This window comes from Carassius carassius, chromosome 49 (genome assembly GCF_963082965.1).
Source record: "Carassius carassius chromosome 49, fCarCar2.1, whole genome shotgun sequence".
NCBI classification, from domain to species: Eukaryota; Metazoa; Chordata; class Actinopteri; order Cypriniformes; family Cyprinidae; genus Carassius; species Carassius carassius.
Window position 1 is genome coordinate 15,620,404 of NC_081803.1, and position 12,170 is coordinate 15,632,573.

At 44.1% G+C, this 12,170-nt stretch overlaps 1 protein-coding gene across 1 annotated transcript; it reads right to left on the minus strand.

The window, feature by feature from the left end:
* Window positions 1-10,862: 10,862 nt before the first annotated feature.
* On the minus strand, window positions 10,863-11,867 carry LOC132132374 (olfactory receptor 1468-like). The gene has a single exon (XM_059544746.1). The coding sequence runs from the start codon at window positions 11,865-11,867 to the stop codon at window positions 10,863-10,865; it is 1,005 nt and encodes a 334-aa protein (XP_059400729.1).
* Between the last annotated feature and the right edge of the window lie 303 nt (window positions 11,868-12,170).

A 12,170-nucleotide genomic window follows, 5' to 3' on the forward strand; every position in this document is an offset into this window, starting at 1 on the left:
TGACCTCTGGAGGTAAGCGGTAAAATCCAAGGACATGATTTGTGACAATTTGCTGGATATAATTTTTGTCATTCTGACTGCACTAATTTTATTGAATGAACACTTTAAAGTTTACAATTGAACAAATTAAGATTATCATACAATGCATCAAAATGTTTCAAATAGCACAGAACGGTGGGAATAACTCACTGTAAAGTTATAATTTAAGAAAAAAGTAAACATATTAGACAAGCATAACTCATAGATGATCAACCTGGTAACAGAGTAACAGAGAGCTTCTTTGTACAAGATTTACACAGCTTTTTAAAATAACCTTTACATTTTTGTTAAATGTTCTAAAGAGACAATAATACTGATAACAAATTTAAAATAACAGAAACAGTTTCATTCAAGCTACTAATACGTCAGCAAACTGTAATATTGGTAAGAACTAAAATCTTTTAAATCATCTTAAATTATCCGAATGCATGTTATATTTATTTCTACAGTAACACACGCTTTATTGCATTTGTACAGTTCTTTTATGGACTGCATGACCTCCTCTGTCTTTAGAGTGTAAATGATGGGATTCAGCATTGGTGTGTCAAAGAATTGTTAACTAACCGGATGTTTGGATGGATAGGTGTTGTAGCAGCAGCAATATTATTACTTAAAACTGGGAGATAAGAAATTGCCACCAACATGAGATGTGAGGTGCAGGTTTTCATGGCCTTGATCCGGTCAGCACGATGAGCAATGTTAAGCAGAGCCAGAGCAATGCAGAAATATGAAATGATGATCAGTATTAAGTGGTGTGCGCATGAGGAGACCAAAGCTAATTTTCCCCATCAATATATTTATAGAATTTGCATTACAAGCTAGTCTATACATAAGTCCTTGCTCAAAAAAAATGTGTTAATGACTTTTGGAATCAAAGCTGAGCTTCCACGGAGATCAGAAAAGGCCAAATGGAAACAGCAATGTATTTGGCTGTGTGAAGTCTGCGGGCCAAATAAATTATACACATAATGAATTCCCTAAAACAGTCACAACCATGGGCATAGGTTTAGGGGGGATGCTAGGTACTAGTCCCTATCAATATTTTGAGATGACTAATTTGTCCCCACCAATATTTATCAAGCTCCTTTGAACTGCTATTTGGATCTTTGCACTGTTATTTGGATCGATTCTAACGGCCAGGACGACGATAGTAAAAGAAACGTACTCGGTTACTAAACGTAACCTCGGTTCTCTCTAGAAGAGCGAACGAGTACTGCGTCTTAGCTAAGACGCTACGGGAAAAGTCTCTTTTCACGAAATACTGAAGCAAAAAATTATCCTTAATTTTGTATTTTTGTAAAGCTCATTTGCAGCAGTACACAGTCATAGGCGAGACGGCTCGTTCGCTCATTGGCTTGTTCTGCGGCAACTGCACAGCCTATCGAGCACGGGCTGATGCAACATCAGACCAATAAGGGCGCTTCGCGCCCTTCTTGCCACTTCCCGCCGAAACGGGTGTGGCCCAACCTATAAAAGGAGCTCGAAAAGGCTGACTCACCTGATTTATTTCATCGCCGAAGCGAACCAGAGTGAATCGTGCGCACGGCAGAGAACGCAGTACTCGTTCGCTCTTCTAGAGAGAACCGAGGTTACGTTTAGTAACCGAGTATGTTCTTTTACGAGAGCTCTCTCGTACTGCGTCTTAGCTAAGACGCTACGGGAACCCAATGTAAAACGCCGTGCGCGCAGGGATCACACACCAATAAACCTGAAGCAACGCCCAGGATTTACAGTGCACAGTCACCTGAGGGACTCACAGAGAGTCCAGGACAGAAAAGGGAAAAAGCCCTCCGTCCTATATCTAGCAGCATCCGTAGATGCGGCAATATGACATCACACAGCCGAGGCAAGGCCTGACCAATGTGGCAATGCGGGTCTTACGCAATACTGCCCATATAACAGTCGGCAGCGCATAGCGCTCGTGAACTCAGAATTCCCCTCAGGGCCCTGATTCGACTATACCGACAACAGCCTTGCTTGCAAGGCGGGGACCTCCAGGTTATAGAACCTGATAAATGTAGACAGCGAGGCCCAACCTGCCGCCATACATATATCCTTTAAGGAGATCCCAGTAGACCACGCCCACGACGAGGCGACGCCTCTTGTGGAGTGTGCTCTGACGCCCAACGGGCACTGAAGGCCCCTGGAAGCGTAAGCTAACGCTATGGAGTCAACTATCCATCTGGATAGAGTCTGTCTCGAAACAGCCATTCCCTTGGAACGTCCACCGAATGAGACAAATAGCTGCTCCGTCTGCCGAAAGGCAGCAGAGCGAGACACATAAGCTCTTAAAACCCTGACAGGGCAAAGAAGACTCGAGTCTCCATCCTCCCCTGACACCGGCAGGGCAGACAGGGCAATAACCTGAGCCCGAAACGGTGTGTTGAGGGATTTCGGCACATAACCGTGCCTAGGTTTGAGTATGACCCTTGAGTCATTGGGCCCAAACTCCAAGCACGACTGGCTCACCGAGAGCGCGTGCAAAACACCCACACGCTTCACAGAAGCGAGAGCAACAACAATACTGTCTTGAACGACAGATGCTGAAGGCTAACCGATTGGATAGGCTCAAAAGGGGGACCCTTCAAGGCCTCCAAAACCACCGCGAGGTCCCACATAGGGACTGACGGAGGTCTGGGAGGATTCAGCCTCCTAGCTCCTCTGAGGAACCGGATGACTAAATCGTTCCTTCCTATTGACTGACCGGACGCCGTTTCAGAAAACGCTGCGATGGCCGCCACATAAACTTTGAGCATGGATGGGGCTCTGCCCTTATCCAACAGCTCCTGTAGGAAGGAGAGGACCTCCGTCACCTCACAACTAAGGGGTGAATAACCTCGAGCTGTGCACCAGCTGGAGAACACCGACCACTTCGAGGCATACAGACGTCGTGTCGACGGAGCTCTAGCCTGAGTGATGGTATTTAGCACTCCCACTGCGAGATCAGCGGGTAACCGTTGAGCGCCCACACATGGAGGGACCACAACTCCGGTTGAGGGTGCCAAATCGAGCCCCTGGCCTGCGAGAGGAGGTCCCTCCTCAACGGTACTGGCCACGGGGCGACATCTGCTAACTGCATCAAATCTGGGAACCATGGTTGGTTCTTCCAAAGAGGTGCTACAAGCAGTATTGAACATCTCGTTTCTCTCACCCGTTCTATCACCTGCGGAAGGAGGGAGACGGGAGGGAACGCATAAAGCGGGCAGCACAGCCATCTCCGTGACAGCGCGCTTTCGTTCTTGGAAAAGAACACGGGGCAGTGAGCGTTTTCGTGGGACGCAAAGAGGTACACCTCCGCCATGCCAAATCTCTCCCACAACAAGCCGGACTGTTTGCGGGTGTAGAGACCATTCGCCCGTAGGAACATTGCCTCTGGACAGCCTGTCTGGACCCAGATTCTGCAGTCCAGGCACATGCACTGCTCTCAGCGAGCGCACGTTGCGCTGAGCCCAAACCAGGAGGCGTTCCATCAGCCTGCACAGGTTTCAGGACCCGAGACCGCCCTGGCGATTTATGTAGGACACCACGGACATGTTGTCCGCACGGCTGAAGCCACGGCTCTGCGCGGCACCCGAGCCTTCAGCCAGAACTGCAGGGGGCGCATGCGGAGCAGGCCCAGCCGCAGAACCGGAGATGCTGAGGCCATGAGACCCAGCATCTTTTGACAGTGTTTGAGCGACACGGTCGCGCCGCAGCGGAAAGAACTTGCTGCGCGCTGAATGCCCATCGCGCGCTGTGGTGACAGCCGCACCGTCATGGAACACGAGTTCAGAACTATACCCAGAAACAGGATCGTCTGACTGGGGTTCAGCGAACTCTTCGCCCAATTGACACTGAGGCCGAGCTTCTCGAGGTGATCGAGTAAAACGGCCCTGTGGTCCACGAGCTCCGCTCGTGATCAGGCCGGAACCAGCCAGTCGTCCAAATAATTCAGCACTTGTATGCCTCTGAGTCTGAGAGGAGCGAGCGCTGCATCCATGCACCTCGTAAACGTACGAGGAGCCACGGAGGACTGTAAACTGGTATGCCTGGCCCTCGAAGGCGAATCTCAAATATCGCCTGTGGTTTGACGCTATCTGTATTTGAAAATACGCGTCCCTCAGATCTATTGACATGAACCAGTCCCCTCTGCGAATCTGCGTGAGGAGTTTCCTGGTCGTAAGCATTTTGAAACTGCGTTTCATCAATGCCTTGTTCAGCTGTCTTAGATCCAGTATGGGCCTGAGACCCCCGTCTCTCTTGGGCACCAGAAAGTATCTGCTGTACAGCCCCCCCCCCTCGCTTTGAGCTTGAGACACAGGCTCTACAGCCCCTTTGCTCAACAGTTTTGATATTTCGGCCCGAAGTATGTGTGTTACTTCTGTTTTGACCGTAGTTTCGACACGCGCTGAAAAGCGCGGAGGGCGTCGAAAAAAACTGTAGCGAGTAGCCTCTCTTTATAATGCCTAGCACCCAATCTGAAACCCCTGGAAGCGCTGACCATGCATCTGCATGAATGGCTAAGGGCTGGATGCGAAGCGCGCTCTGTTGACCGGGCAACGGCGGCGCTCGGGTGTGCTGCGCTTTCGAGGCGGGGAGCGCGCTGATCACAGCGGGCAGATAACTCCTCCTCGACCCCGTCCTGGCGCTTAACCGACTGGGGGAAGGCTGAGCAGGTCCCGTGGGACTCGATATGTCTGCGAGTAACTGTGGGCTGCATATGTGCACATTTACCACTTTCAACTCGCTGTCTGCCTGTGCAGAGCGTACGCACACGGGCCTTGTTTTTACAGAAGCCACGCGCCGTATGTGACATAGTGTATGTGGGCACTGGGGAGTGGGCACGTTTACTATGCGGCGCGCTTGACCGATCTGTGTCGATCTTATGTGCGCGAGCCCTGTGTGCAGGGCTGTGCTTACATGTGGAGATGGGCACTGAGGAGTGGACATCGTCACTGCACTTATAGCACCATCGGCCGTGGCCGGACGAGCGTGCACGGGTTTTGTTTTTTACAGAAACCACATGACGCGTGTGACATAGTAATTGTGGGCACTGAGGGGTGGGCACGCTTACTATGCAGTGTGCGCGATCGACTTGAGTCGCTTTTATGGGCGCAGGCCCTGTGTGCAGGGCTGTGCTTACATGTGGAGATGGGCACTGAGGAGTGGGCATCGTCACTACATTTATAGCACCATCGGCCGTGGCCAGACGAACGTGCACGGGTTTCGTTTTTACAGAAACCACATGACGTGTGTGACATAGTGATTGTGGGCACTGAGGAGTGGGCACGTCTACTATGTAGTGCGCGTGATCGACTTGAGTCGCTTTTATGGGCGCGAGCCCTGTGTGAAGGGCTGTGCTTATATGTGGAGATGGGCACTGAGCAGTGGGCATCGTCACTACATTTATAGCACCATCGGCCGTGGCCGGGACACCAGAAATTACACCTTTTTCGGGAAATATCTGGGTAGCCGTGATAACGGTTTTCGTGTGCAGGCAAGCGGGCAACCGTACAGGCTTGCGCATTGCAAAAAACGCTGAAACAGTCACAATCTCTGTAACTGAAACAGCGGCGCGCTTAGTTGAGAGCCCGGCCACAGCGGAACTCGTACACCTGCGCTTCGATGAAGCAGCCATCGTTAGTAGTGCCGACGCAGCGTCACACAGCAGGCTTTAGATGGCAACACTGCTTTTGCCGAGTGGTAGTTCCTGTTTTTAGCATCATCAGTGTGGAGAATGCTAGTGAGACAGACGAACGAGTTCGCGCTGAATATGGAGCGTTCCAAGCCTTCGCCACCTCTTCGTGAAGCTCAGGAAGAAATGAGGCGGGCTTTGAGAAGTACGCTCAACCGAAAGGGAAATTCCATCCAGCCGGGAACGAGAGGGGGGGCGCTGGTGCCGAGACTCATCGCGGCCAACACGAGCATTCGCCCCGGCTCCTTCTCGATGTCAGCTCGTCTGCTGGGCTTCTGAGCAGAAGGCGCGAGATCCTCGGAGCTCGCCCAGCCCTCACTGCCTGAAGCTAGCAGAGAGCGCGTGTCCTCTTCCCCCGACGCGGCCCTGAGATCGACTTCCTCGGACGATGCGCCGGCAAACAGCGGGCGCTGCCCACCGGGAAGCGATGCAGGGGGGGCCGGTGAAGCAGGGCGAACCGGCGAGCTCGGTTGAGCTGAAGACGGTTCCGGAATCCGCTGGAAGCAATGCTTTTACGGCGCCTCAGCGCAGCGGAGAATGCAGGCTCAGAGAAAAAGGCCAGGCGAGTCCTCATAGTCACCATGGCAACAGCTCGCAGTGGGGGCATCCGCCGTCAGCGAGCGCAAGCGCTGCATGATCTTCACCCAGGCAGGAGACACAGATGACGTACCGGTCTCCCTCGCTGAGTGGGGCTCTGACGAGCCGCAGGAAGGCATCTTAAAAAAGACTCTTTTACGAGTGTGTGTCGCAGGGCGAACACACACACACACATAAAGAACAGCTTGGATATAACAGAATTGAAAGGATATAGGCGCCGGATAGCGCAGCAGGAACGGCTTTTATAGGTTGGGCCACACCCATTTCGGCGGGAAGTGGCAAGAAGGGCACGAAGCGCCCTTATTGGTCTGATGTTGCATCAGCCCATGCTCGATAGGCTGTGCAGTTGCCGCAGAACAAGCCAATGAGCGAACGAGCCGTCTCGCCTATGGCTTTGTACTGCTGCAAATGCGCTTTACAAAAATACAAAATTAAGGATAATTTTTTGCTTCAGTATTTCGTGAAAAGAGACTTTTCCCGTAGCGTCTTAGCTAAGACGCAGTACGAGAGAGCTCTCGTAAGAGAACGCTGTAATTTGATTGGCGGCGGGGTATCTGACAGGCTACACGCGCGGGCCGGGACTACTTTTGTGCTTGCACTAGCAGCGAACGGGTGTTGTGTGTGTGTGTGTGTGTGTGTGTGTGTGTGTGTGTGTGTGTGTGCGCGCGCATGTTGACGACGCCGACGGTAAGGTACCAGGGCTGTCTCTCTGTCACATACAAAGGCCAGAGTAAAAACATTTTAATATTCCGGTTTTTTTGCCCCTTTTTGTACTTTGTAGATGCCACGCAAGAAGAAGAAAGGGGCCATAAGAAGCTTTTTCATAAAGCAGAGTCAGAGTGTAAGTAGGCAAAATAACTAGCTAGCCACACAAATAAACTAGCAGTAGTGACTGACCTGGCTTTCAAATGCAGATTCTACTGTGGAAAATAGTATTAACTGGTGATAGTATCAGTGTTGGGAAGGTTACTTTGGAAATGTAATAGGTTACAGATTGCAAGTTACACTGTTTAAAATGTAATAGTAGTGTAACTTTTTCAATTACTTTATTAAAGTAATGTAACTAATTACTTTTGAGTACTTTTTGATTACTTTTCTAATTTTGTGAAAATTAAAGAATAATAAATAAAAGCATATACATCAACTTAAATACAGTTATCTATAAGCATGTGACGTATTCTGTGAAATAAACTCCTGAAACATTGGTGTTTTTTTTAAACTGCTGTCTCTGTATATGATGATAGTTTTCTCAAAATAAGTAAAATGCACATGAAGTGACACAGAGCAGTTCTAGAAATTGTGTTTATGTGCTCGTGTACTCCTATATTGAGGCGGCAGAGGTTGAAAACACTGCGAGCTTCAGTAGGCCTATGTGTAGTAAATGAAACCATGTCTTTGCCATTAATTTACAGGAGGGGCAGACTGGGAAAAAAATTCAGACTGGAAAATTCAAACTCATACAAACAAATTCATGGACAAAACTATTTTTTGTATGGACCTGACATAAAAAAGGTTTAAATATTTAATTTGGGGACATGCAAAATAATTAAAAGTTCTCTCCTGAACTGCACCTTCACTTCCACAGTCTCTTTATTTTGCCCTGTTATCCATCTCGCTCATGACTTTAATACTCAAGATTGAACAAAACTATACTTTACAATACAATACTCTACAATACTACAATATCTTTATAGAAAAATCCTAATACTGTACACGAGTTATGTTTTTCCCTTACAAAAAATTACCATGCTTTTATTAGCCTATATAAAAGTAAAATAACCTAGTTTTGTTTTTGTTTTTGTTTTTTTGCAAATTGATTTGTATTTATTTTTAAATAAATACATTTGCAAAATAATTTTACATTTTTGGTTATCACAGTTAAACAATAGTAACCATTTTCTCTGGATTTATAGTTAAATATTAAAATGTTAATTTTCGTAAGGGTTGCGTTGTTGTCTGTCGTAGCTCCCCCTAAACCTATAAAAAAAAAATCTGAATTTTTTTTCAGCTAAATTACTACTGTAACATTACAACAGATAATAATGATGTCCTTTATATAGTATTTTGAGTGATGACTGATGATTAAATAAATAAAAAAACAAAGACATAAAAGCATCTTTACAGATGAAACTGACCTGAAACCCTGAACAGTAGTTCTGCTTCTCTGCTCCAGCTGTGCGCTTCCACAGTCCACTCTATCTCTGAGTCTGATCCAAACCGTTTGGCGGAGGCGCGGAGAGCGCGCGAGTCATGACTAACACTTCTTGACTTATTAGAGATTTAATTATCAAATGGCGGATTCGCAAATGATCGCTTTAGTAGGCTACATTCGGCAGGCAATTATACAATAATGATATTAAATAGTGGGGCAAAATCGGCTGCCAGGCCACCGGGAATTGTCCCGGTTCTCCCGGTGTCCAGTCCGCGCCTGATTTCCACAGACACGCAGAATGTGCAAGTCATATATTGCATTTTTGGGGCTTTATATTCACAGACACTAGTCGATGTCATGTTTTGATTCAAGTGTACTGACTTACTTTTGATTTAGTCATCCAAAATGTGGCATATTCCGTCCGCGTTAGGCATTTCGTTTTTATGACTGGATTCTACAGACTGTATTTCCGCATCCCGGAAATTATTAGGGCGGTATGTCTCAGAATAGTCAGCGCAATTTGGGAAAGAAATCAGTTAAATCTGTATGTGGATGTGTGTTAATATTCAAATGTAATCCCCTTTGTAATCGTAAAAAATTTCATAAGTAACTGTAATTTAATTACTCATTTTTTCGTAGTAACTGTAACTAATTACAGTTACAACAATTTTGTAATTAAATTACGTAACGCCGTTACATGTAACTTACTCCCCAACACTGGATAGTATGTGTTACCCAGGATGATAGAATGCTACGTTAGCAAGTAACTGAATGTCAATTAGCCTGTACCTTAACTTAGAATCTTGCAGTCAACATAAACGTGAGTGTACTGGAGGGTAAATAGTGTTTATAATAGAAAAAAGTTATTATATTTATTTATTTAGATTTGTTTCCTTGTGACAGAGTATCTTTTGTTGGTGTGAATACTAGTGTACATAATAATTTTTGTTAATAAAACGTTTGGTTGTTCAGCATTACACAGTCTCAGGTTTTTATTTTTTATTTTTTGAGAGTGAATTTTTTAGATTATACAGTTATACTAGCTCTTTAGGTACAGTATACAGGATGGTATATCAGGGTCAGGATACAATATAATGAGAGGAAGTAGATTTCACTTCTGTATTGTGATATTCTGTATTGCCAACAGTCTGAAATAAAAAAGGAAATCACCATTAAATCACTGGTATCTTACAACAAAAGAATTCCCGGGGGGGGGTGGGGGTGGGGGTGTGTATGGGGATGTCCCCACCAAAGCTGAGACCAAACCTACGCCCATGGTCACAACATACACTAAAGACAAGAACACATAGTATTATTTTGCATGTGGCATATTAAAAAGCCATTAATGAAAAATGCTACCGGGCAAACAAAGGTCCCATTTGCGTTTGACTGCATAGAGCTCATGATAACTGTTGTCTGGCTTTTGTCTCACCTGTGAAGAAGAACTGTTATAGAAATGCATTCAAGAACGGAATATTCAAATCATGCTTTAATTTCCAGTCACAGTTCATTGATAAACAAAAATGTATTTCTCAAATGTAATGTATTTCTCTCCTCTATGGGGTAGCAGTAAATGTTACTATAGTCTAGTCACTCTTAATTTTGTATTTTACAGCCAACGTTTCTGTCACTATGTTTTATTCTCTATAAAACAAAGCTGATTATCATGGTATCCGTAGTCACCACCAAAACAATCACTGTAGCTATTTTTAGCATTCAACTGTAAAATCATAATTACTGCATCTTCTCTGTATTGTGAGAACTTGAATAATCCTTCTCACATTTAATTTCTTTACTATGAAATTTATTTTAGCAATGCTACATATAATACAAAAATGTAAGTACCATGGTATTGTTTATAGAAGACACTTTAATGCCAGTGTCTATGAAACCGAAAAGAGGAGCATTACAAAATAAAATAAGGTTCCACCCTTTTCTGTCTACAGACAACTGTCAAAAGTTACAAAATCAGTATAACTATCGCAAAACAATGTTTTGTCAAGTTGTGTTTTTTCTGCTTTATGCTTTTTTGTCAACAATTATGGATTGAACAGAAGATACAGGATTCATCTTTCAGAGTTGAACATTTATGTTTTAATGTCATATAAGGATTAAGTTCACTGAAGCACATGCCTGCATTACATGGTCTGGAATCACTCAAGAAAAAAAGAATCACCCTGCAAAAGAAAAAGAAAAAAAAACAAAGACAAAGAAGTATTTTGAAAACCTTTATGACATTCAAGGAATAAAACTGTAACAAAGGACTTTTTTATACCAGCATGTCTGTTTTATACAAGATAAAAGATGGACAAAGTCTCTTTCAAACAGACAATGAAAGCAATCCAACTGTAAAATAAGTTAAATATAGTATTAACAACTTTTTAAATAAGTCGTATTAGATCACTTTAAATTTTTCACACTGAATTTCATAGATTTTTCACCAATTGTATTCACCTTACTGCGTTTGTAAAGTTCTTTTATGGACTGCATGACCTCCTCTGTCTTTAGAGTGTATATGATGGGATTCAGCATAGGTGGAATTATCTGGGTCAGAGAATTGTTAATTATCCGAGTATTTGGATGGATGGGTGTTGTGGCAGAGGCAATGTTATTACTTAAAATTGGCAGATAAAAAATTGCCACCAATATGAGATGTGAGGTGCAGGTTTTTATAGCTTTGATCCGATCAACACCATGAGCAATCTTAAGCAAAGCCAGAGCAATGCAGAAATATGAAATTATGATCAGTATTGGAGGTATGCAAATCAGAAGACCAAAGCAAAGTTTTCCCATCATAATATGCACAAAATTATCATTACAGGCTAGTCTATAGATAGGGGCAAAATCACAGTAATAAGTATCAATTACATTAGATCTACAAAAAGAGATTCTATTGACCAAATTTGCAAGTACAGAAAAAAAGGTCACAGAAAAACTCCACATCACCCCTATGATCAGAAACATGGCTGGTTTGGTTACAATGGCATGATATCGTAGAGGAAAACAAATAGCAACCAGTCTGTCATAAGCCAAGACAATTAGTGTCAAAGACTGCAGATTCATAAAATGAAATACAAAAAACATATTTGCCAAACATGCTTCATATAAAATTTCCTGGTGCTCAAATAAAAACACATCTATGATTTTTGGAATCAAAGCCGAGCTTCCACACAGATCAGAAAAAGCCAGATGAAAGACTGCAATATATTTGGCTGTGTGAAGTCTGCGGGCCAAATAAATGATCCACATGATAAATGAATTCCCTAAAACAGTCACAATATACACTAAAGACAAGAACACATAGTAGTATTTTGCAAGTGGAATATTAACAAAGCCATTTATGAAAAAATTTGCAGGACGAACAAAGGACACATTTGCAGAGGAGTTTGATTGCACGGAGCTCATGATAACTGCTGTCTGGATTTTTGTATCACCTGTGATAAAGAACTGTTATAGAAATACACTCAATAAAAGAGAATATTCAAATAATGATTTCATTTCTAGCTACATAATATGATAGATGCTAAAATAATAATACAACCATTGAGTCACTACAGTAAAATCATTAGATACAAACAGCAGAAACGCATGGTTTATACTCTACCTTCTCCAATACAGCCACACAATCATTATTCTGTCAACTATATTTAACATATTTATATTGGATCGTTCTCCTGCACTTGGGACTTCGGTTCATGGATCAGCCAT